Raw genomic sequence first — 27,629 nt, 5'->3', positions numbered from 1 at the left:
CGTATACCAAAAATTAACAAAAATATTAATTTTTTTTTGTTTTCGATATAAATTTGACCACCATGACCTAGATTTTGATGCGTACTTTAATTCTAGACAAGAATTTTGCATTTCTATAAAGTCAATTAAAAGATTAGTGCTAAGAAAAAAAGCCGGTATTACAGACGGCTTTAGGATCCCCTTAACAACAAGAGTGTCTCTCTTTCTACGTGCGCCTATACCCCCACTCCTTAAAGCTCGGTCTAGATATAACATGTCTATGACGGGACCATACGTGACGTAAACTATAAATTTTCAGTACGCAGTGAATATCGAAACGCAAAACGCAAGTGATGTCAGTTATGACTGTATTTGTATGATTTGTGTTTGCGCATATTAGTGCGCGATATCGTATAAGGTACAATACATGCACACATATACAGTAATTGCAGTGAAGTTATTTTGTCTTTAATCCTTTGGTTTCTGTCAATATCGCTAAGTATTTGCATCACTGCGATTAACGAGTAAAATGTTTGGTAAGAAAAAAGAACAGCCGAAACAGCCTAGGCCAGTTGGTGGCTTAGAACAGGTATTGCTTTAGTCTTTTTAAATAAGTATATTGTGCAAGATTTCTTCTTTCTGATTATTTTTTTTAGGAACTTAAAGTTTACATTACATTTCGGGTTATAAGTTTAGTTTTTATGGTTAGAAATATGTAAACGTGATACATCTTTATTTTATGATTTTGGTTTTTATATGTATATGGTATTTTATGACGGATTATTATTTATCTTTTTCACTTATAATGGTTATGCTTTATATAGTACGGCATTTTTGAAGTACCTGATATAAATATTGGCAATATTAATGATAATGTGATGGAAGATGACGACAATGACGAAAGTTTGGAAGCTGAATTAGCTGCTTTGGCGGCTGGCAATGATACAGGTTACAAAAGCAGACGCAGCGGTAAGTTAGCTTTACAAATCGTGTATTTTATAGATGTTTCTTAAGAGAAGTCTACAAGATTTTAAAATATATCATTCAATGATATTATGAATGTACAAACAATATAATTTAAGTAGTATTATTATATTACTTATATTATTAATTATATTAGACACAGCAATTTTGAACAATTAGTTTTGGAAAAATGGATCTGAATATAATCTAGGGATATATATCAATAACAGACAAATAATAAAAGATTAAAAGATTAATTCTTCCTGAGTCATTATGAAGATGTTTAAAAATATAAAATGATACCCTTAAAATTTTTGTACAGTCTTGATTGATTTCTTCTTATACATACAAATTCTAATTATAAAAGCAAGAAAAGTATCTTCCAGATTATCTAAAGAAGTATAAAAATAAATAACAAAAGTTTGCTCTCTAATAATAGTTGCAACTTCACAAAAGTCATAGATGTAATCTCTATATTCACATCTTTTTTTCATTGGAAATATTTCAAACAATATAAATATATTGTCAAATTCCTCTTGAGATATATATTTTAAAGTGGAGAGCACAGACTTCTGCATAGTGCATAATGCATGACACATAAGGAAATGACCTAATCCTTTATTTTTATCTCCACTATGGAAAAGAAGGTCTCTGATTGGTTCATTTCCTTATGCGTTATACATTATGCAGAAGTCTGTATTCTCCGCTAAACTCTTGCATTAAAAGTAGCATAATCTGTATTACATACTCGTAAATTATATATATGTATATATATATAATATAAACGTATAAATAAAATTACAGTTGCACGCAAAGCTATTAATGATGTAAACTTGGATGAAATGGTAGCTGATTGTATGAAGGATACAAATTCTGATGAAGAACCATCTGAAGGAAATGATGATCCTGCATTATTGGTACGTCATGTAATACCTAGTAATATTATATTACTATTTATATAATATGAAGTTTAATTATATTTAAAATTATTTCTTTGGTTTAGAAAGAGTTGCAGATGCTCACAGGAAATGAAACTGCAACAGAAAGGACGGAGACGCCAGAATTAATCAAAGAAGAAGAAGAAAAAGCAGAACACGGTGAACATGAATCTACTGAAACTAAAGAGGAAAATAGTTCTATGCAAGAATTGATTCAATTATTGCAAGAGAGACTAAAAATTTATGAAATAGCTGAGGAAAAGGCCAAAAGAAAAGATGAGACTGGTAGAGCTAGAAGGTATAACAGAGGTGTAAAAACACTGAAGGAGATGTTGGTTTCTTTTCAATCAGGTAGAAACATAAACGAAGCTGACATTCCTCCAGCTTTGTCTCCTTCAGCTATTGCTGAACCTACTGTTAAAAATATAGGTAGTATATATTCCTTTATGCTTGTTTTCTTATCGATATCTTATCTTTCTTATTTGACTATCTGTAATTGGGCTTATAAACTCCTCACAAAGGTTAGAGGAACACTAAATTTTTCTTAAAAAATAGGCAAAATTCAAGCAACTGTAACTTCGTTAAAAATGAACGAAATTTAAGTTAAAAAACGCTTTGCGTATACTTGGTGCGAGACACTGCCGTGTCTTTTGATATAGAAAACTACGAGCTGGACAAAATGGAAAATTTTCTTCTCACCTTGTGGACCTGTTACGTGCACAAAAAAAATTGCAAAAATTTTCGACTTTTTAACATAAAAGCTTGAAGTTTTTCTTGCAAAATCTTTTTTTAAAAGTGTTTCAACGATTTTTTGTTAGAGTTATCACGGGTTGAATAAGAAATGAGCATTTTGACTTTGATTGCTCATAACCTCGTTAAAAATCATCGTATCGCAATTAAAAAAGCATATTCTTAAAGCTGAAATTTTGCTCTATTGAATGGTATAATTGCCAAATTTTTTAAAAATAACATGTAGACATGATACAAATGAATGAAAATGATGTAAAAATTAACAATTTTTCCCTTTTTTGACCCAGAAAACAATTGTGCAGAACAAATTCTTTACGTTTTTTTGTACTTTTAAATACCCCATTTAAAAAAAATTTGCCAAATGGCTATGAAATTTTTTTTCAGGGTATGCAAAATTGAGGTTTCGGGAACTGTTAGGGGAACGAATAAATCTTACGTATTCTTACGTACTTTGAGTTGTAGAATCCGAAAATGGCCATAAAAATTACGTCTATAGCGAGAAAAACGTGAAAAGTAAAGGAAAATGAAAAAAAAACGTGAAATTGTTTAAATCCCCAGACGTAATTTTCTTACGTTTTTTTATGTATTTTGAATCTTCCCAGATAGCTGGCTCAAGATTTTGAGCAAAGTTTTAGCTTTAAGAATTTGTTTTTTGAATTGCGGCACAATGATTTTTAACGGAGTTATGAGCAAATAAAGTTAAAAAGCAAATTTCTTATTCAACCCGCGATAACTCGATAACAAAAAATCATAGAAACATTAAGAAAAGATTTTGTAGGGAAAACTTTAAGCTTTCACGTTAGAAAGTCGAAAATTTTCACAGATTTTTTTTGTGCATGTGACAAAAAGTAAGAAGAAAATTTTTTATTTTGTCCAGTTCGTAGTTTTCTATATGTAAAAATTATGTAACTCACAGAAACTAAAAGAATAATAGTGATTTTTTGAAAGTAGAGATTTTAAGCTTTAAAATCTTTTTTTAAACTTAAATTTTGTTTATTTTGCTTCCTTATAGAGGAAGCTTTGTTTTCGTAAACCTCGTGTATGGACTTTTGATCGCGTATAAAGCTAGGTCTAATCAACCAAATTTTAAAGAATACACGAAGTTTATGAAAACAAAGCTTCTTTTATGAAGAAGCAAAAGAGTGTGCAAAATTAAGAAAATTTTGTGTTCAAAATCAATCGTTATGAAACTTGACATGGACATAATATGAGGTAAAATATGAAAAAATTTAACCAAAATCGAATGGCTGAATCCTGGGACATTCCCACTACTTTTACCGTATGCTATCGAGGCCGCTTTCTGGCATCACTGATTCAGCCTGTCAATTGCCAACGGTTATTTAGTGGGTCATTCACGAACAATGTTATTCTATTGCCAAAGTGAGATTGTATGAATGGCAAATGAACACTGTTGTCAATGCCGCCACCGGACCCATTTTCTGGTTTTTGACCAAGATTCACTCATTTAGCCATTCGATTTTGGTTGGATTTCTTCATATTTTACTTCATACTATGTCTATGTCAAGTTTCATGACAATTGATTTTGTACCACAAAATTTTCTCAATTTTGCACACTCCTTTGATGAGAATATGGAACATGACGTTTTGTATTTTAATAGTTTCATTCGTGAACAAATTATTAATAGGTTTATTATTATCCAGCTTTCTAAATGTTAATTGGAGATTTGCGATATTGATTTTTATTTCACTAATATTATTTTGTCTACTTTGTAGAAGAAAAAACACCATCACCAATGGAAGTTAGTGAAGCAGTTGCAAAATCGAATGTAATCTCAAATGATGATAATAACCCTTCTGAACCACTGGCAGACGTCATAGTTGATCAAGAAGCTTTGGATAAATTAAAAGTACAGCAACAAAAATATAAGACTGCAGCAATTGCTTGGAAGAAAGCGGGCAACAAAGAACAAGCGCTACAATATGTAAAAACTGTAAAACAATTTGATATAGTTATTGCTGCAGTTGCTGCAGGTGAAAAGCTTGATTTATCAGATATGCCACCTACTCCAATTCTACCTTCTCCAACTAATACTGCAACACCAGCTGCAAAAGAAGAAAATGAAATTCAACAGCAAGCTTCTACAGGTAAGATGTGAGAAATTCGTTAGATTGCAAAACCTTTTAAAAATTGTCGCATAGTAGTATTATGATGCGTGGATATGTATTATTATTGATTTGTGCTTTTGTAATGAAAAAATATAGTAAAAATGTATTTACGAATTTATTTAAATTCTTGATAATTATTTATATTAGGGGATACCTTTCCAATAACTTTGATCTTGATATATACTTGGTAGGGATCAAGAGACACGGTAGTGTCTCGCGCCAAGTACACGCGGAGCGAGACCGACCGTGACTCTTTTACGCGACGCGACGATTTGCGAGTACTCGAGATGTTGAGATCTCGATAACGAGTGAATGGATCAAGTTCTAAGTAGGCTTGATGATAGCTTGGGGTACTGATTAACATTATGTCTTAATTAGCGGTTACATACAGTTCTCTACATTTATTGAGATATACTATTTACATAAGTGTAAAAAATTTAAATTTTCCATTATATAAATTAATATATCATAAATATTTCTGATAATATGTTATCAAAATTGCCATTTTGAGTATGTTACAATTTGTCTTGTGTATTGTTGATTTATTAAAAAATTATGAAAGAAATGAAAAGAAAGTCCTAAACTAATGGAAATATTGTATATTATAATTAACCCTCCGTCTGTAGTCTTTTTTTCAGCCTCGGCGTGTAAACGTGGGTCTGTCATGTTTGACGCTATTTTTTTTCTATCTTAAAGTATTTTAAAAAATCTGAAAAAACTCACAAAACATCTGTCTAATTGCAGTTGATGATTTTATAGTTATTTTGATAAATATCGTTTATTTAATTTTTCTGGTAGGCTTGCAGTTTTACAGTTATGAGCAAATTTCATTTTGGCTCGAATGCCGTAGACCCATATTTATAGACGGAAGGTTAATTCGGTTTTAACATAAATTTTTATTAAACGGTCTGATAGATAATGGGATACTTTCTTTGTAAACTTTTTGAATTTTTGCAATATCTTCAAAATTGAAGAAAATATAGTACACGAAAATGTGCTGTGACGTCATACCTTATATGCGAAATCTTTTGAAGTTGCCGTCATCAAAGAAACTTTAGCAAGCTATAACTTTCTCAAATTTAGGTTTTTTTTTAAATTCAAAAAGTACTAAAAATGGCTTAGATTCTCTACATTAATTATGGTAATTATACAGTAATACGGACCACCCTCCGATGACCTTGATCTTGACATATGTTGTCAAGGTCACCCTCCTGAGTGACCTTCAGAAGTTTTTAGCCAGCGGTCGTTATTCGTTAAAAAGTTATTAACAAAAAAGTTTGGAAAATATAGCAGCTATTTTGAGTATTGGAAGGCATAAATGACTAATATATATAAGGCATTCCATGCGAAGTGATCCACCCCAAAAAAAATGTTTTTTTTGATTGTGCTGAAATTTGCACAATCTATTGCCCTATTGACCATAATTATCCACACCAATTTTTTAGACATTTGTCCAACGCGTTGTCTACTTACAGGGGTTTAAAGTTTCGGCGTTGAGGCCGTCATGTTAAACTTCACACATCGATAATTTGTCGTAAACATTACTGATTTTAAATAATGACCAGTGATTTTTTAAGTATTTTTTACACACTTTCGAGATATATTATGCATTATTAATAAAAAAGGTTAATTAATTGATATTTTTCAACATTAATAATAAATTCAAATTTTTCTTTAAGATCGGCATCTTTGATTTTAATAAAAAAAAATGCCAAAAAAAAAGAAGAAAATGTTGTCAACAAAAAAGTATAGAAAGTTCAAGATGGAGAAATCACTCCTTAGTAAGTTACAATTCATTCTGTGTGCGAACTCATGATCCGTGCCGCCGGCGGGGCCCGCCGCGGCGGCGCGGCGCGGGCGGCACGGATCATGAGTTCGCACACAGAATGAATTGTAACTTACTAAGGAGTGATTTCTCCATCTTGGACTTCCTATACTTTTTTGTTGACATTTTCTTCTTTTTTTTTGGCATTTTTTTTATTAAAATCGAAGATGCCGATCTTAAAGAAAAATTTGAATTTATTATTAATGTTGAAAAATATCATTTAATTAACCTTTTTTATTAATAATGCATAATATACCTCGAAAATGTGTAAAAAATACTTAAAAAATCATTGGTCATTATTTAAAATCGGTAATGTTTACGACAAATTATCGATGTGTGAAGTGTAACATGACGGCCTCAACGCCGAAACTTTAAACCCCTGTAAGTAGACAACGCGTTGGACAAATGTCTAAAAAATTGATGTGGATAATTATGGTCAATAGGGCAATAGATTGTGCAAATTTCAGCACAATAAAAAAAAACATTTTTTTTGGAGTGGATCACTTCGCATGGAATGCCCCATATGTCGAAATAGTTCACGCATACACTTTCCACGCGAAATATTCTTTCGGCGTATAGATTAGTGACGCGCTTTAAAAGTATTCTCAAGTGTTTAAAGCGCGTCAACTAACCTATGTAGGTTAGTGACGCGCTTTATCATCCGAGGAACTTGAAAAAACCCCCGTGACGCGCTTTAAAAGTATTTAACTGTTTAAAGCGCGTCACTAACCTACATAGGTTAGTTGACGCGCTTTAAACACTTAAATACTTTTAAAGCGCGTCACTAACCTACATAGGTTAGTTGACGCGCTTTAAACACTTAAATACTTTTAAAGCGGGTCACTAACTTACATAGGTTAGTTGACGCGCTTTAAACACTTAATAGTTATTTGTGTAACAAGTGCGGGAAGTTGAGAATTGGACACGAGTGCGGAGTGGACGCACGAGCCGAAGGCGAGTGCGATCACCCGCACGAGTGTCCAATTCTCAACCCGCACGTGTTACACACCATATTTTATATTACAAAGTGCGTGGAAAGTGGCCTATTGCGCGCGCGTCATCTGTGCGACGGATGGCCGATTCCGCACGCGCGAGAGATTTCTCAGGAATAAGATAAAGGAATAAGGAATAAGGCATGTTGCATCTCACTTTAATGTACGTGTACTGAAGTGAGATGCGACATTCCCTTATTCCTTATTCCTTTATCTTATTCCTTATTTTTGTCATTGTGTCTGAGCTCATATACAAACCTTTATTTAAAATATTTAATGTCATGACAAAAATGTCATGAAAAGCGAACGTGTAATTGTGGAAAAACATGCCTTTTTCTCTACTTACATGCATCTGTTCTTAAAAACTCAGATTAGATTAGGTTAGGGTCATGTTAGGTTAGGCTAGAGTTTTTGGAGGATTAAAAATGGATATGGTGGAAACAGGCCAAAATCTTTCCTGTATGTTTATTTTTCAGTTTTTATCTATATTTTTACTTTTTATCTATACATTTACTTTTCAATTTTTGACATCTAATGGAAGCTTCCCAGCAAGTGACACAAGTCGAAACAAACGTCGTTCTATCTTTCTTTTTTGACAATGAGTAACAAAGATAAAACGACACTCCAGCGTCGACTTGTGTCGCTTGCTGGAAAGCTCCCAACGTAATCTAACTCGATCTGACCAGACTTAACTCAATTTAATCTCTGACCTATTTATATTTAATGAATTATTGCATCTATTACTTGATTGCAAAACTAACAAAAGTGTGTTTGTTAATAATTTTTTCACGAAGAACGAGCGTTTTTGTCATAGCACTAAAGTGGCTTTGATAACATACAAGATAAAAATTAGGAATACTTACGGGTGTAGTTTCGAATGACCCCTGCTCCCGATCGACCTCAAGTTATACACATAAGTTTTCGATGTAAAAAATAAAATCTGCGTAGTCCCAACTTCGAGAAATAAAAAAAAATTTTTTTTATGATAGCACTTATCGACTAAAATCGATTCTATATGATATATTTGTGTAAAAGTGATAAATTCGATAATTATATGTATAATTACCTGTTTTTATGCATAATCTTCAAGATACGGTGGTAAATGTGATAGATTATAGCAAATTTATCAATTTTACCGGTAATTATAACCAAAACTTTTTGTAAAAGTAATAAATATTTCATTAATTTTGTTGTGGGTAGGAAAGAGCGAATCTATATTGTATTCACGCATATACCATCCATACTACAATTGGGTTGGGTTAGGTTAGTTTTTTTGGAGGTGGAACCCCCCGTAGGCGGGGGGAGGGGGCGGAACCTACTGCCTCCACGCATACACTTTCCACGCGAAATGAGGTGCCACATGGGTTTACAACTTTCTACACGTGCTATATATATGCTATATATGTTATATTTTTTTATATGTCATAGAGGAAAGTCTCCTATTATGAGACAGGATACTAATATGAGATATGTTAAGCTAAAGGCCCTATATAGGACCCATCTGTTGATCCCACCATGAAAAAACCCCGCCATCTCATATTAGGATCCTTATCTCATAATAGGGGACTTTCCATATATATATAGATAGAATCAATTTTATTAGTCAATAAATGCTCATAAATTTTTTTTTTAATTTTCCGAAGTTGGGACCACGCGTACTTTATTTCTTACATCGAAAACAATTTATGTGTAAAACTTTAGGTTGATCGGGAGCAGGGGTCATTCGGAACTATATCCCTACTTACTAATGTAAATAAGAATTGGACCAAGCTAAGATTACCAAAGAGATGGCTGTTAATATAAATAATTATCACATTTGTTTTTAAATATCCAGTTTTTATATTATTGAGATGTTAAGATAGAAATGTTAAGATACACTTAGTTTCTGTATTTTTTATTATACAGCAATAAATAGATTACATACACAAATTCATATTTATGATACGTGATAAATAAGCTACATAATATTCAAATTTTATTGGAAAAAAACCGTGATAATATGAATACGATATACTGTGTTAAAAGTTGATCCAGCAAAATGTGGTCCCGAGAACATTGAAGGTGCTCTTAAGGAGCGCCTCGAGGTATATAGAAGAACTAAAGTAGCTGCTGAAGATGAGGGTAACACATCTAAAGCACGGAGATATGGTAGAATTTGCAAACAATTTGAAGATGCCATTAAGTTGTACACGCAGGGAAAGGTAATACCTCTGGATGAGCTTCCCGTTCCGCCTGGTTTTCCACCATTATCGTTGAATTCACAAAATGACGCCATTACCGCGCAATCTGCGTCCGAGCCTGAGACATCTGATAATAATACTGTAAAGAAACCTGTGCAACCACAAGTGCCTGTGCAACCAAAAGCGCCTGTTCCTCCTCCTCGAACAGGTAATTAATATTAAAATTTTTTTTACATAAAGATATTCACATCATACGCTTATATTTATATTTATATATTAACATTGTAGTGCATGTATGTATGTACAGTGTACATATATTACATTTTATGTTATATATATATATATATATATATATATATATATATGTTATATATATATATATATATATATGTTATATATATATATATATATATATATATATATATATATATATATATATATATATATAAAGGAAGATGTCCTGACTGACTGACTGACTCACTGACTGACTCATCAATGCCTAGCCCAAACCCCTGAACCGAATTTTTATCAAAAGTATATGAAATAGGGGTAGAATTTTCCGGGGAGTGCCACTATGTGTATAGTTTTTTGTTACCGATTTTCTGGAAACCGGTTTTTCTAATTTTTCGGGAAATAATTGACCGAATCTCAAAGAATTTATAGATCAAACAGGAGTAGAATTTTCCGGGGAGTGCTATAAAGTGTATAATTTTTTGTTACCGATCTTTTTGGAAGCTGTTACTGAAATTTTTTCAATTTTTCGGGAATTAATTGACCGAATCTGAAAGAATTGTATATGAAGTAGGGGTAGAATTTTACGGGGAGCGCTATGATGTGTACAGTTTTTGGTTAACGATCTTTTTAAAAACCGGTTTTTTTAATTTTTCCAATTTTTCGGGAAATAATTGATTGAATCTCAAAGAATTATACCTATATGAAGTAGGGGTAGAATTTCCCGGGGAGTGCTATAAAATATATTATTTTTTGTTACCAATACTTTTTGGAAACCGGTTCCGAACACCGAATCTCAAAGAATTGTACATAAAGTAGGGGTAGAATTTTCCGGGGAGTGCTATAAAGTATATAATTTTTTGTTACCGATTTTTTTGGGAACCGGTATCTTTTTGGTAATCGGTTACAAAATTTTTCAACTTTTTTAGGAAATAATTGAGTGAATCTCAAAGAATTGTATGCGACGGAATTGAACTTCAGTGGATAAAAAAGTAATATTTTTCAATTTATAGCATTTTAGAGAGAGAGATGATGATGATTAATTTTTATTAGCCTTCTCGGCTATTTATATACATAAAATATACAGCACATTACAATCTCGCAACATTGTGTGTAACATAATCTTTCAACATTCTTTTAAATTTATCTAACTCTATCACATTGCTTTACCTCTGTAGGTAAATCATTATACATTTTAATACCTTTATAAAAAACACTCCTTTGTGCCTCACATATTTTTCGCAACTGTACAGCTATATTACCCTTTTGTCTCGTCTCCCTCTGATTACTTTCACCTACTAAATCTAGCCTATTTTTCAACATATGTGGTAGATAACCTCCTAATATCTTAAACATAAATATACATGCGTTATAATATATTCTCTGTCTTATTGACATATATTGCAAGGCTTCCAGCATATGTTCCACTCTGGTATTCCTTTTACACTGCAAAACTACTCGCATAGCTCTGTTCTGCGCCACTTGTAGTTTCTTAATTTGCGTCTCGCCCATCCCTACAATCACTGTTGCACAATATTCAAAATGCGGTGCAATAATCGCTTTATACACTATTTGTCTACTGTACGGTGTCAAGTAGTGACCTGTTCTATTCAAAAAGCTAGTTTTCTTACCTATCTTTTTCAACATATAATCACAATGTTCAGCAAAAGTGAGCTTACTGTCAATCATTACACCTAAATATTTTATTACTTCCACGCGTTCTAACACATCGCCATTCATACATGCTATTCTTATCTGTCCTCTAACTTCCTTTCTACTACTCCGAACAATCATATATTTTGTTTTTTCTGCATTTAACTTTAGTTTATTTAGGTTCATCCATTCTTCTATCTTATAAAATACGTTATTTATCTTTCTATTAAGTTCCTCACTAGATTCTCCTATTACATAGATCAACGTATCATCCGCAAACAATTTCACATTACTACCCATCGGACATGCATTAATTATATCATTAATATACAATATAAAAAGCAACGGACTTAACACCGACCCCTGCGGAACACCATGGTCTATTACCATTGGTTTGGAAAACTGACCATTGAATCTAACTTTTTGTGTTCTGTTATTTAAATATGACTTTAACCAATCCCAGACCTTACCTTATTCTTATTACATTATATATATATATATATATATATATATATATATATATATATATATATTACAAATATATATATTTTAATATATATTTTTTGTACTATATATGTTCTATATTTATGTTTTACATTATATTTTATGTATTATATTTCAATATACTATATGGCTAAGCTGTTTCGTAAAATATGGATATAATTTAAGATGAGTGAAATTATGCTAACTCATTTCATGACCAGAGTTATTGAAACGTAAAAGTGCCTACAACTCGGAAATTTACCTCAGATACAATAACTTTTATATAAATTTTTTTTAATTATTATGTACAAAATAATAGATAGAATAACTAGCAATTTTACATAATTGCATGGAAGTTTTTAAATGAGTTATACGCAACACATACTATACAATACAATACCATATATATGGGGTATTCCATGCCAAATTGACCTGGGTTTGACCTTTGACCTCTCAGATTTGGACGGCGATTTTTTATGTTATTGTTCTAACTCTAAAATGCACTCAATTTTTTTTAGATTTTTTAAATAAAATTGATTTAGTTATAATTTTTTAACCCGACATATATGGCCACAATTTAAAAATCTAAAAAAATTCTCACTATTAGCTCAAAAATCCTGTGTCAGATACCAAAATTTTTAAGCTTTGACCGAAATTGTGCCCGCGTTCGCTTCTAATTTTTTCGAGCTTTTTTCGATTCTTTTTTTGAAAAAAATAAAAAAAATTAGAAGCAGACGTCAGTCCACTGTAGGCTGTTGCTCAAACATTTTTATATACCTACAACACAGGATTTTTGAGAATTTTTTCAAATTTTTTCGGAGATTTTTTAAAATAAAAAAATTGCGTCGGAAAAATCTGAAAAAATTCTCAAAAATCCTGTGTTATATACAAAAATGTTCAAGCAACAGCCTACAAGGGACTGACGTCTGCTTCTAATTTTTTTCAATATTTTTTTCGAAAAAAACTTAAAAGAAACTCGAAAAAAGCTCGAAAAAGTTAGAAGCAAACACAGGCCTACTTTGGGTGAAGGCTTAAAAATTTTGATATCTGACACAGGATTTTTAATTTTTTCAGATTTTTAAATTGTGGCCATCGATATGTCGGTTTAAAAAATTATAATTAAATAAATTTTATAAAAAAAAAATATAAAAAAAATTCAAGTGCATTTTAGAGTTAGAACAATAACATAAAAAATTGCTAACCAAATCCGAGAGATCGAGGGTCAAATCCAGGTTGATTTGGCATGGAAATGCCCCATATATGTATAATACTAATAATATACATATAATGTTTCATAAAATGTATATTATCAGTATTATACATATATATAGTATTGTATTGTATAGTAGATGTGTTGCGTATAATCCGCAGATTTTAAAATTGGTTTTTTTTTTACATAGAACCATTGTTTTTCTTGTGTAATATAATAATTGATAATTTTTTAATAATTCCATAAAAGTATTAAGATGAGTTTATCAAAAGATCAAGGTGAGTAATCTACAGAATATTTCATATTTTATCATAATATATTCTGATACAAACATGAAATATTATGTATGTATTTATCTTTTAATGATTTAATTTTAACAATTTTGTAGAATAATAAGAGAAAATGCATTAAGAACTTTTTCTTTGTATATAAATATTTGAGATAATATGCATTTGCACTTTTTCTTTTATAGCTATTTTTTTACACATGTATATTGATGGATTTTTGTCATTTTATATAAAAATGCTTAAAACAGAATCATGAAAACGCGAATATTTTATGAGATGTGTCATGAGATTTTATACTAGAATGTATCAGAATAAAATATAAAATATCTTATACAAAATATTTAAATTCAAATAAATCTTTATCTTTTTATATGCTGAATGGTGAGAAGAATTGATTTATGTAATAAAAAATATTTATATGATGTTATTAAAAAAGATAGAATGAATTTTAAATCTCAGAAAAGAATGATTTTGTTTAGATTTGATACTTGTATAGAACAAAATCATATTGTTCATAAGACGTCGCCTCGAAATTATGCTGTTATTTGGAACCAAGCCTGTTCTTTGATTGTATCATTGTCTCTGTTATATCAATCATCGGCGCTTGAAAATCATTTCAGTTTCTGTTGTTTTCTCTTCAGTTTGTCAATCTCACGTTCTCTGGACTTGATTTGATGAGTGAATTTTACGTTTCTTTGTCGATTAGTTCTAATTTTTATTTCTAAAATCTGACCATTTTGAAGACTATTTGTAGAATTTTTCTGGTATTTTTGGTATTTCTCTTGAAAATTACACCATCTTTATACATTTAATTTTTAAATATTTACCTTATACTTGTTGGAGAACTTGAGATTAATTTATCTATTACCGCGTTGCTAAAGACTCAAAGTAAAGCCGAGACGTATGATTTATAAATTGTATTAATTAAATGTTAAATAATATTAATTCACGCACAATTAATTGCGTTTGACTCTCAAAGCCTACTTTTCCTTGTTACTCGTTAAGTTTAGTATTGAGAGTATTTAGTCAATTAATCATTTATATATTCAATTTAAGCCAATTTTGTATATTGTTTTTGTAAATTGTTTTGCGTAAATTTATCTGTTGTTGAGATATTGGTTTGATTCTATTAAAATAGAACACTCTATATTTATACTGTATTTTTTTTATTAGGACTGAAACCAAATCAGAGAATTACGTCGCGTGCAGAGAAGCAAATGCTACAGTTGCAACTACGGCAACGTGAATTAAAGCAAGCTGCTCTAAATGCAAAGAAAGACGGGGACATGGATTTGGCACGTGACTATCTAAGACAAGCAAAAGGAATACAACCTTTAATCGAAGCTAGCAAAGCTGGCCTGCCCGTCGACATGACTTCGATTCCATTGTCGCCTCTTGAAAAAGTAGAGCTCAGTACATCACAAAAGGATGAAAATTTCATATTGGTATCTTCCGAAGATTTTTTGGAGGGCTTGAACGGAACAGGCGATAAAATTTATGAAAATCTTGAAACTCAATTAATTAAACAAATTAAGGTGATAATTATATGATATTGTACAGCTGAAAAGAAAATTTATTGAATATTATGGAAAGATTAACATATATTAACATTTGCATACTTTATTAAACATTATTTTCTAAGCTGTAAGGATTAATTTAAATTAATAATTATACAATTTATCACTCTTTATAATACTAACAATTAATTTTTACAGTGGTGTTTGTCTACGCGAGATCACTCAAAAGCACTGGGAGATGTTCCTGGATATAACAGATGGGAGCGGCTTGCACTGAGTTACACGCGAGATTTAGATATGCTGAGAGTTCGAAAACGTGACTCACTGCCACCACCACAACACCATTATGAAACAAAAACTTATCAAATAGTACAGTTAGTATACATTTATATGTAATTTAGATTTACATACAAGGTTTAGAAAAAAAAAGATTATAGCATAAAAGTTTTATATTTTTTATTTATACAAAATTCATAAAAATTGTCCGTCTTAATAATAATCTTTGTTTTAATGTATTTTTCAATTTTTTTATTCTAAACTTAGAAATAATTTCTATAGTTTTCTCGGAAATATTTCTGAAATGTTTTGAATAAAATAATAATTTTATTTTAATCCTTGCCTTGCAGCTTAGGATGACTTCCGTCAACCCTTACATAATTTTACAAACGTATAACACATTTTACACATATAACTCTCATTTACATATACAGGGTGAATTTTAATGGATGTCCCATTCACAATTGTCATCTGCCAATTTGTCTCAATTTTCTTTCTATATATATATAAAAAGTATAAGTATATAAGTATACTTATATTATACTTATATTAGTATATAAGTGAAGTGCTCTTTATCAAAAAAAGGATGCTCGATGAAGTATTGATGGTAAAAGGATGGGACATCCATTAAAATTCACCATACATTATACATCTTCATATCATCCTTACTAACTCCAAACTAACTCAACATTCTATTCTGACTGTCCTTACATTTCCCTTCCTACTCTTCTCCCTCCATCCCTTCCATTTTCTCCGCCTCTTTTCTAATCTTTCCTATCCATTTCATTACTTCTAGTCCTTTTCCTTCCTCTCCTAAAAATTCTTTTAACTGTATCTCGCTTTTTGTCGCTTCACATTTTCTTAGTATATGTTCTATGTTCTCTTCTTTTTGGCATATTCTGCATCTTCTATCCTCTTCCTCTCTCCAATGTTTGCTGCCTTTCACCTCACTCCCGCATCTGTACCTGGCTATCAACATTCTATCCTTTTTCTTCTTCTTTCCTAGTAAATACTTTGGTAACTTCTCTGTTAAAATCTCTTTATAGTTACTATTGTATCTTGACTCGTTTATCTTTATCTGTCTCTCCTTCTTCTCCTTTTCCTCTAATCTCTTTACGAGACTCTCCGCCGCCTCCCGGTTCCCTGCCTCCATTTCTCTCCTCAGCTGCTCCTTCTCCATTTTTGTCCTCTTTATCAGTTCTCTTCTCTTCTTTTCCCAATTACTTTCTTCTTTCCTTGGTCTGCTCCTCTCTAGATCCTTTATACATGCTTGAACTATTTTCTTCTCTGACTGTCTCGTCTTCTCCTCATACCTCACAGCTCTCCTTATTGCCCTCATTTTTATCTCCTTTATTTTGGCTTCTTCTGATACTATGTAATTCGGGGTTCTTCTATCCAATCCTAAAATCCATTTAACATACTTTCTTTTTATTACATCTAATCTGCTTTCGTATAGCCACCCCCATATTTCAGCTCCGTATAATACCACGCTTTCTATCAGTGCCTCGAACATTTTCATTCTTCTAAAATCTTCTTTAAATATTCTCTCTCCTATGCTCCATGTCCTCTTCATCGCTATTGTAGCCTTCTTCATCCTATCTTTTATATGATTCTCCGCTCCCCCATTTTTCTGTAGTATATATCCCAGATACTTTATTTCTTTAACCTTCTCTATTTTTTCCTCTCTCCACTTCTATTCCCTTTTCTTTCTTCTTCCCCTCGCTTTCTCGAATACCATTATTTTTTATTTCTCCGGACTCAAACTCAAACCTTTCCCTTCCAAATATCTCTTGAACCTCCTCATCATTTCCTTCAATTCCGCCTCTCTCGTCGCCATTAACACTACGTCATCTGCGTATGATATTGACCAAAATTTTTCTTTCCCTATCACAAGGCCTCCTGCTTGCCTTTTTTCTATTCCTTCCTCTAAATCCATGATGTATAAATTGAATAGATTCGGGCTCAACGGGCGTCCTTGTCTTATTGTTAGTCCCTTTTCTGTCCAAAATTCCTCTGTCTTCTTATCTCTTATCTTTACTACATTTTTCGTTTCTTTGTATGTCTTCATTATTCTTCGTCTCAAGTTATCTTCGATTTCTATCTTCCTCATTATTTTATTCAATTTTCCTTTTATCCACTTTATCGAAAGCTGCTTTAAGGTCCACAAAGAATGCAAAAACCTTTCTACCTTTCTTACTCAGCTCCTTATTCGCTACATAATTTACCGTGTATACTGCATCCATCGTTCCTCTGTTCCTTCTAAACCCGAATTGCCCCTCCTTTAGCTTAGACTCCACCTCTTTCTCTAACCTCGCATTTAAGATACTTGCATATATTTTGTACGCCGTATTCATTAAAGTAACTCCTCGGTAATTTCTTGGGTCGTTTCTCTCTCTTATGAATTGGACTAATCATACCTTTATTCCAATCTCCCGGTATGCTCTTTCCTTTCCAGATTCTGTTGATTAACTTCAGGAATTCTTCACCTACATCCTTCTGCATAAATCTCCACGCCTCGTTCTCAATCCCGTCCTCTCCTGTTGCCTTTCCCATCTTCAGTTTCTTTATTACTTCAATCACCTCTTCCCTCGATATTTCTTCAACTCTTTTTGTTACCTCCATTCTCGTGCCATCTTCTTCTCCCTCGTCTTCTATGTCTAGCACCACTCTTTCCTCTGTCCCTCCTAGCATTTCCATGAAGTGGTCTCTCCACTCGTCCATATGTATCTCCTCGCTTATCCCCTCAGCTTTCTTTTTCCTGTATTTATTTATATACTTCCAAGCTTCTGCTTCGTTTTTAATGTTCCTTATCTTTCCTTTTTCCTCGCTTTCGTGCCTCCCCTTCTGCTCCTTACACCATTCCTTGTGCTCCTTTCTTTCCTTCACATACTCTTCTTTTCCGATCCTTCCCTTCTTCCAGTCCCTCATCAATCTCCTCAATCTTCTTTTCCTTCCCTTCCATTCTTTATTATACCATTCTTTTCTTCCTAATCTCCATGGTATTATCCTTTTCTTCCGCTTCGTGATAGCGCTCTTTACTTTTTCTTTCATCTCCTTCCAGATATCCTCTGTATTTATTTGTGCACTCGACCATCCTTCACATTTCTCATGATATTCTCTCCTCCCATCTTCTGTCCAGTTGCTTCTCTCTATTTCTATTTCTTTCTTCCTTCTCCCTGTCTCCATCACCCGTGGTCCTGTCAACTCCACCTCCAGCGGAACATGATCCGATTCCGTTTTAATTCCTTCTTCCACCATATTTATTTCTTCTCCTGCTCTGTCATTCCCTAAGACATAGTCTATAACCGATGATCTCAAGTCTCCTATATAAGTCCATCCCCCTTCCCTTCCGAAACTCCGAAATGTTTTGTTATATTTTTCTTTCCGTTCTCTGTACTATCTATAAATGTTTTACGATATAGCTTAGGTTTCAATTAAAATTTTATTGAATTTAGCTAAAAATTTATCTTTATTTCTTTATATATTTATTTCTTTCATATTTACTGGTAAAAACAATAAAATACATCATAGAACGATATTATTTACTCAATTTTAAAATATGAATGCTTTTTAAAGTGAGAGACTAGATAACTGTGTAAATTTTTGTAATCTTATTATGAAGGAGATATTGTGTACATTAATTATTCACAATTTTAGTGCTTTTCTATCAAATTATTTCCCATTTTTTAAATTTTTTGTTCATATTATAAAGATTGAATATAAAGGAATCTGTATTTTTTCAGGAGTTGCACGGATTTAAACGATAGTGATATAGAAATTTCTATAATTAGAGGAATCAATTATTCTCGGGAAGCAGATACATATGTAATGTGTGAATTTCCATTTCCATTGGATAATCATCCTATAGAGAGGACATCGACGATCAAAGATTCTGCCAATCCTGAGTATCAAGCTGTATTTTTGCTGAATGGCATTATAAATCGCACCTCCAGACAATGTCAGAGAGCATTCAAACGACATACTTTGAAGTGTGAAGTTTGGGCAAAAGGGTAATTTAATGATAGTGTTTAACATTAATTTATGTTAATTTAAACTGGAAATTAATTTGAGCTTTGACTCATACAACGAAATATTTTTAGAGATTACGATTATACAGTAGATAATTTCGTAATTATCAAGTGAATATGATAGGTTATTTTAATTTTTGAGCATTGATATAAATGAAGATATAATGAAGGCTTATGCACGATTAATTTTCTAATTTATTATTCTAATATTTTAATCTTACTAAATTACCTTGTCTGACTTTGTTTGTTGTTAATAGGTTTGTTATTTCCATATTGCAAGTTGTGTTGAATTATGACGTCAGAAGCAAGAAAAACTATGTGCTTTTCTTGCAAATTTTAATTGCTAAAAATATGATCAATCTTATAATCTTGTTATTTCATATGCAATAACCTGATACAAAGGGAGGTGTCCAAAATGGCTCTTAGAATCCTCTTTTTGAACAAAAAAATTTTGAATTGAGTAAGGTACTATTGGAAAGGTTTTCAAAAGTGGATCATTATTTGTAAAAAAAACTATTACGTTACAACGTCAGAATTAACATCTAGTTTTTAAAATATTGTGGATTAGAGTTCCAGTTAAATTGCCTAATTTGTCAATAGTAAACTTGTTTCTTTGAGTAAAATCGAACATTACAGTCATTTTGGTTGCGACTACAATCACAATTGTGATGTCGAATATTGTAGCTTAATTGCGTGCATTTTTAAATATAAATCAGTTATTCCTTGTCAGCAGTATATATTCTTTTTTGGAACAATATTAGTGTTCCACCAAAGAAAAAAGAAGAATATATATAAAATAAAGAAAAAAAGAGAGAGAAAAAAAAGTAAAATAAGAAAGAAAAGAAAAGATTTAGATGCAAAGTGACGGTTGCAAGGTGACTGTTGCAGTTGCTGATGATGAGTTGAAGGAAGAATAGCTATAAGAAATAATCGCTCAGAAAATATTTATTGCAATATTTATTGTAGAAATTAATGCAGTTGCAGCTAAAAACTGGAATTTGATTACATAACAAAAGATTGTTGTAGAATTACTTGAGAAATAGAAATAAAAATTTTTTGGCTTAAAGAGAACATTTGCACATTGTACTGCAATGTGACAGAGAGTGTGCGTTAAATCGAAATTGATTTTTGAACACTACGTTGGGCGCATCCAAAGTGATTTTAGTTATAAAATAATCAAACTTTATTATTTTATTGATTCAAAATAGTTTATAATAACGTGATAAACTATTTTGAATATACTACTTTGAACGTGATAAAAGTATATATATTTGTAATTAGTAAAAAATTAATTTTAATCTGATATTTCAAATATTTTATTTGTGCTCAGAAAGGGGATTTTCTGGATGTCACTCTTTTTTGTTATAATATATGTCTAACACTAAATAAATTTATTTTTTGCATGTGCATCATGCATATTTAATAGTATATATACGTGATAAATATACCGAAAATTGCCTTTTCAGATTCGCGGATTAATAAACAGTTATGTCTCAATAATTAGTATGGAAAGTTAATTTTGACTAAAAATATAAGATACATGTAGATTGAATTTAATGTATTTAATATATTTAATAATACGAGAATAATAGAATAATAAGAGAACGGAATGTTTCAAAATATTTTATCAATAAATCTATTGAATGCAAGTAATAGTATACACTATGAATTAGACAAAAGGTTAATTTATTTTGATATAGCAAGGTATATTTATCACTTTGATATACCAAGGAGAAAAAGATTTGCGTAATTTTTCGTCTATTAACTTATGCAAAGATAGAAAATATCCTAGGCTCTAGAAATTTTTTACCTACAGATGTATTGATGAATTTAGAAATTATTATTTTTTTAGCATTCTGGAATTTATTATTTATAATAATTTTTAACTTTGAACATTAAATATCTTTATACTTGATCTTTGAATTATAAAGAACCTCATCTATTTTATGAATGGGTTTTGGGCCGTAAACGCACATACTTGACTTCTATATGCATTTGTAGAAGAGGTTGACAGAAATAATAATAACACAATTTCAAGTCTCAAAAAACATAGGAAAAGACATTTTCTGGGGCGTAAATTACCATATGTAATTAGCTAGTTGGCACTAAAAACTTTACACTATTTAACTTAAATATTATAATATCATTAACTTTATATAAAATAATATATTTTATGATATTGTCTAGACTTTCTTGCGTTCAGGGCATTTTTCCGTGGTACCGAACAAACTTATTGGCTTGTTCGACTAATTGTAAGTCAGGCCTGTGGTTGGTTTACACTTTTCAGAAGGAAAAAAAACGCAAGAATCAAGCTACCATAAGGGTACATACATTAAAGATATTTTTATATCATTGTCTGACAATTATAACGGTGAAAATAATAGTGAATACCGAATAGGTATTAAGACTGGTAATTGAATCGGTTATAACTTCTTCCGTCCATTGTTCCACAACCTAATTTTTCTAATGATGTACACAACAATACCTACAAAATAGCATATGATTCAATGTTGTACGCCAGTGGCCTATTTTGGACGAGGTTCTTTGTTGATATTTATTTGCTATTTGATTGATAAAATTTAAATCTTTAATAATCTTTTTTAATCTTTGGTTCTATATTTCTGAAGTCTAATTCCTGAAAAGCTTTTAATATTCAATAATTTATAATTTAAAAATTAGAATTACATTCTGTAGCTTTAATTGTCTCTCTTGCTTGAAATAGTTGAGATATAGATATTCTGTTTCTTATGACTTATTTTGTATATGTAAAATATATGTTTCTTAAGGTTTTATTAAGATAGATTCCAAGCACAAAATGTACCTTTTGAGCTTTTATTAAGAAAGAATCAATTCCAAACAGATACAAAGTTCAAAAAATAAAGGAAATTGTGAAAGAAAAGGTGTTATAAATATTAAAATATAAGAAAAATACACATCAATCTTTAATATAAGTCTCCTTGGTCTACACAACGTTTCATTAGTTAATCGATATCATCAGAACAAAATTTATTTGATTTCAAAATAATCTCTTGATGTGTCGTTTTTTTTTATTTGATCAATATTGCTGATTTTTTTAAATTTTATTTTTAGCAACTTTGAATAGTTGGTATTATTTATTGTCACACCTTTTTGGTGCAAAGTATGCCAAAATAAGGCAAAGGAAGCAAGAGCTGAGAGAGCAATGAAATAAATTTTATTTTGATGGCATCAATCAGTGAAACGTTGAACCACTTGTATAGAACAAGGAGGATTATATTGAAGATTGATATTTTTTTTCTTGTATTTTTCAAAAATTTCTTTTCTGAATTACATTTGTAAAAAAAGAATCTACATAAACGATATTACGATTTAGACTAACACAGTCTAAGATTCCATATAGAAATATCGTTTTAATTTGTTTAAAAAATGATTCCATAAAAAGAATTGGGACAATTGTATAATAATCATTTCGAATTTTATTCAATAATTTCCAATGATAATGGTACTTTGTTCGTAAGAATTTATATTTTTTTTTTAAAAGAAAATTATGTTTCCGGAATAAAAGAATAAGGTTTTTTGATTGATTATCTTTTTAAGATAGATGATAATCAACGCCTCTAATGATAGTAAAAAAGAGTTAGCTTTTTTAATTGTAAAAAATAGGTTTGTATTATCTCCTGTCCCTCCTGTTTTGTTTAGGATATCATATATATATATATATATATATATATATATATATATATATATATATATATATATATATATATATATATATTAGAGTGTCATTTTGGGGCAACTTTTTTTTTATTTCACGAATAGCATATATACTTCCAGGAAGGTAAAATAAGATACCTGTTAAATTTTTAGCCCTTAATATTAATATTAACAGGTCGCTCATCGCAATTTTTTATTTTTTATTTAGTAAGATAGAAAAAATTTTATAACTATCTAACAAACAGTAATACAGCATTGCGCCACATAGATTTTCTGTAGTAAATTTACCGCTCTACAAAAAAGATCTCTTATCATTTTTTCATAAATTCAACCGTTCAAAAGATATTCAAAGTTAAAGTTTGATAAATTTTATAAAACTTTTTCCGTCGCCAGCAAATAATTCAAAATAAGTCGTTTTATTTTCGACCCAACTGGCCAATTGAAACAAGATTGCACGACGTTTCGACCGAATTCCGGTCCTTATCAAGTGCTTTAATTCAAGTTACACCGATCCGCATAACAAACTTAATTGCATCGTTGACGTGGTGTCCTAACAACGTCAAGACAACGCAAAACTAAACAAAAGAGAAAATAATACATTTAACAATAAGAAAACTATACAAAATCATTACAATATCGCGCTAGTCAAAAACAATAAAATCAATTAACACTGTAAAAATTAGTTAAAAGCTTACAATTCTTATGCGCTCCAAAACAAACGGTGAAATCAAAACGTCACTAGCCATATCGAGGGACAACGTCCGAACAGTAAGACAGTCAAAGTCGAAATAAAGTTGTCAAACGTAATCCGCGGATAGCAAACGGCGCTCTGGTGGAAAAACGAGCAGAAACGAATATACAGGGCCGACTAAGTAATACCAATGACACGGTTATAAATAGATGGCAGGCTCTCAGTATCGTTTTGTAAATTGATTGCGCAATCATGTTTTTTAATGAAAAACATTTTCGATATTTCTCTTTTTTTGAAATGTTTTTCTTTGTATAAATATTTCGGATGCTGCCACTTGAAATCATGATTGTGTGCAAGACGGTGTTTGCTCACAACAGAATGATTATCTACATTTTTCCTGAGATCACATCGATGTTCTTTGATGCGTGTTTCTAAATGCCTTTTTGTCTGGCCAATATATACCGCATCACAATTTGCACAATCAATCTTATAAACTAACTCAGTCTGACTGAGATTCGGCAACCGTCTTTACCCTTCCTAATGACACAATCCAATCTCTTCGGGATGGTGTGAAGAACTCTAAAGTTCATGTCTCGCATTGTACGGTTAACATTCTCGCTAAGGCCCTTTATGTAAGGTACAGTAATGCACCTTCGAGGATCTTGGGCCACTTCGCTACTGACAGGATCATTGTTGTTACGATTTCGCAATTCGCCAAGCCGGACATTGACATATTTATCAACAACTTTCTTCGGGTAACAATTATTAATAAGGATCTTTTTTATTTCACTAATATTAGACTTGTGAAACCGCGCGTCGGACAAAAGAATCGCCCAATCAACCAAATTCCTTACGATGTTAATTTTATATTTCATAGGATGGTTTGAAAAATAATTTATATACCGGCCCGAGAAAGTTGGTTTACGGAACCAATTCGTGAGCAATGAGCCTCCCTCGCGGATGACTGTGGTATCAAGGAAACTCAATTTACCATTGCTTTCCATTTCATAAGTGAATTTTAATTTATCGTGGTAATTGTTGAAACTGTCTAATAATTCCCTAATACCCGACTCGGGAACAACCGCGAAAATATCATCCACATATCGTTTGAAAAAGGATATCTTGAAACTGAGCCGCTGTATACAATGCTTCTCTAAATCCTCCATGACCATGTCAGCTAAGATAGGAGAGAGGGGAGACCCCTCTCTCCTACCATTAGTGAAATAAAAAAGATCCTTATTAATAATTGTTACCCGAAGAAAGTTGTTGATAAATATGTCAATGTCCGGCTTGGCGAATTGCGAAATCGTAACAACAATGATCCTGTCAGTAGCGAAGTGGCCCAAGATCCTCGAAGGTGCATTACTGTACCTTACATAAAGGGCCTTAGCGAGAATGTTAACCGTACAATGCGAGACATGAACTTTAGAGTTCTTCACACCATCCCGAAGAGATTGGATTGTGTCATTAGGAAGGGTAAAGACGGGTTGCCGAATCTCAGTCAGACTGAGTTAGTTTATAAGATTGATTGTGCAAATTGTGATGCGGTATATATTGGCCAGACAAAAAGGCATTTAGAAACACGCATCAAAGAACATCGATGTGATCTCAGGAAAAATGTAGATAATCATTCTGTTGTGAGCAAACACCGTCTTGCACACAATCATGATTTCAAGTGGCAGCATCCGAAAATTTTATACAAAGAAAAACATTTCAAAAAAAGAGAAATATCGAAAATGTTTTTCATTAAAAAACATGATTGCGCAATCAATTTACAAAACGATACTGAGAGCCTGCCATCTATTTATAACCGTGTCATTGGTATTACTTAGTCGGCCCTGTATATTCGTTTCTGCTCGTTTTTCCACCAGAGCGCCGTTTGCTATCCGCGGATTACGTTTGACAACTTTATTTCGACTTTGACTGTCTTACTGTTCGGACGTTGTCCCTCGATATGGCTAGTGACGTTTTGATTTCACCGTTTGTTTTGGAGCGCATAAGAATTGTAAGCTTTTAACTAATTTTTACAGTGTTAATTGATTTTATTGTTTTTGACTAGCGCGATATTGTAATGATTTTGTATAGTTTTCTTATTGTTAAATGTATTATTTTCTCTTTTGTTTAGTTTTGCGTTTGTCTTGACGTTGTCAGGACACCACGTCAACGATGCAATTTTGTTATGCGGATCGGTGTAACTTGAATTAAAGCACTTGATAAGGACCGGAATTCGGTCGAAACGTCGTGCAATCTTGTTTCAATTGGCCAGTTGGGTCGAAAATAAAACGACTTATTTATAAAACTTGTTTTTGCTTCTTATGAATTTTGTATCATATCGACTATCAAAAATTATGAAATACTCAGTACGTGTTTTTGTAGAAAATTTAACGATCTACAAAAAAGGTCTCTTGTATTTTTTTCATAAATATAACCATTTAGACGATATTAAGGTTTAAAGTTCAAAGTATAAACCTTAATATCGTCTAAATGGTTATATTTATGAAAAAAATACAAGAGACCTTTTTTGTAGATCGTTAAATTTTCTACAAAAATACGTATTGATTATTTCATAATTTTTGATAGTCGATATGATACAAAATTCATAAGAAGCAAAAACATGTTTTATAAAATTTATCAAACTTTAACTTTGAATATCTTTTGAACGGTTGAAAAAATTATAAGAGATCTTTTTTTGTAGAGCGGTAAATTTACTACAGAAAATCTATGTGGCGCAATGCTGTATTACTGTTTGTTAGATAGTTATAAAATTTTTTCTATCTTACTAAATGAAAAATAAAAAATTACGACGAGCGACCTGTTAATATTAATATTAAGGGCTAAAAATTTAACAGGTATCTTATTTTACCTTCCTGGAAGTATATATGCTATTCGTGAAATGAAAAAAAAAGTTGCCCCAAAATGACACACTAATATATATATATATATATATATATATATATATATATATATATATATATATATATACACATTTATTACATGATAAAACATTAGTCGTACAATGAGAATGTTATACCCAAAAAGTAGAACGTTGTTTGCAGATGCTCGCTGAATCCCATCTTGTGTTGCACTCATCCCAGGTATGATATTCCTATATTTCTGTAGAATATGCGCAGTTATATGCACAGAAAAATTTTGATGTTTTTAAGTATAATGCATATTTTGATATTATGTGTGTCATCTTTTTATTTTTCTATAAAAAAAACCGTGTTATAAATTTTATGATATTACACGAGCAATTTGTAACAACGTATACTTAAATTTCTAAATGTAAAAGCGATTTTTCGATAATAATGTGTTTATATATGTTTACAATATATTTTATATATTTATTTAATATTATGCATATATTTATTTATTTATATTTATATATTAATTTTCTTCATGTTACAGAGGTTTCTTCCGAAGTGATAGCTTGCTTGGTACAGTAATGATCAAGTTACAACCTCTAGAGTCTCAATGCACTCTACATGATTCTTTTCCGGTAATTAATTAATTAACTTTTTTATACTCACTGTTTTTATGCAAACAATAATAAAAGAACTCATCATGATATATTTCAGCTTATGGATGGCAGAAAAGCAACGGGAGGAAAATTGGAGTTAAAAATCCGTCTCAGGAATCCTATTCTTTTTAAGCAAATTGAAAATATAACGGATAAATGGCTAACTATTGATCAATAATTTAATTTACTGACTCAGCAAAAATTTATGTCTAATTTGCTATCGATTGTATTATGAAGCCTTTGAAAACAACGCATAGAAAATAAAATACTACTCTTCAATAACAAA

General features: G+C 31.2%; 2 protein-coding genes across 3 annotated transcripts; one reads left to right on the top strand and one right to left on the bottom strand.

Annotated features, from left to right (window-relative positions):
• Nucleotides 1–269: 269 nt before the first annotated feature.
• Nucleotides 270–27,629, top strand: L(2)gd1 (lethal (2) giant discs 1). Of its 2 annotated transcripts, XM_071780176.1 has the most exons (12): nucleotides 270–568; nucleotides 804–948; nucleotides 1,747–1,859; nucleotides 1,946–2,309; nucleotides 4,365–4,736; nucleotides 9,600–9,962; nucleotides 14,792–15,153; nucleotides 15,334–15,509; nucleotides 19,155–19,421; nucleotides 26,880–26,918; nucleotides 27,232–27,322; nucleotides 27,402–27,629. In XM_071780176.1, exons 1-12 carry the CDS (start codon nucleotides 509–511, stop codon nucleotides 27,519–27,521), a joined length of 2,472 nt encoding a protein of 823 aa, XP_071636277.1. In that variant the 5' UTR covers nucleotides 270–508; the 3' UTR covers nucleotides 27,522–27,629. The 2 variants fall into 2 exon arrangements, with proteins under 2 accessions (XP_071636277.1, XP_071636278.1); XM_071780177.1 differs by lacking the exon at nucleotides 26,880–26,918 and having other exon boundaries at nucleotides 271–568.
• On the bottom strand, nucleotides 15,529–17,320 carry LOC139814132 (uncharacterized). The gene has a single exon (XM_071780183.1). It carries the CDS (start codon nucleotides 17,003–17,005, stop codon nucleotides 16,133–16,135), a length of 873 nt encoding a protein of 290 aa, XP_071636284.1. The 5' UTR covers nucleotides 17,006–17,320; the 3' UTR covers nucleotides 15,529–16,132.

This window comes from Temnothorax longispinosus, chromosome 6, assembly GCF_030848805.1.
Source record: "Temnothorax longispinosus isolate EJ_2023e chromosome 6, Tlon_JGU_v1, whole genome shotgun sequence".
Classification (NCBI taxonomy): domain Eukaryota; kingdom Metazoa; phylum Arthropoda; class Insecta; order Hymenoptera; family Formicidae; genus Temnothorax; species Temnothorax longispinosus.
The sequence above is the reverse complement of the archived record's forward strand: the minus strand, read 5'-3'. Positions and strand labels throughout refer to the sequence as shown.

Coding starts and splice junctions, on each gene's coding strand:
- LOC139814132 (XM_071780183.1), bottom strand. CDS start 17,005: ATGAAGAAGGCTACAATAGCGATGAAGAGGACATGGAGCATAGGAGAG.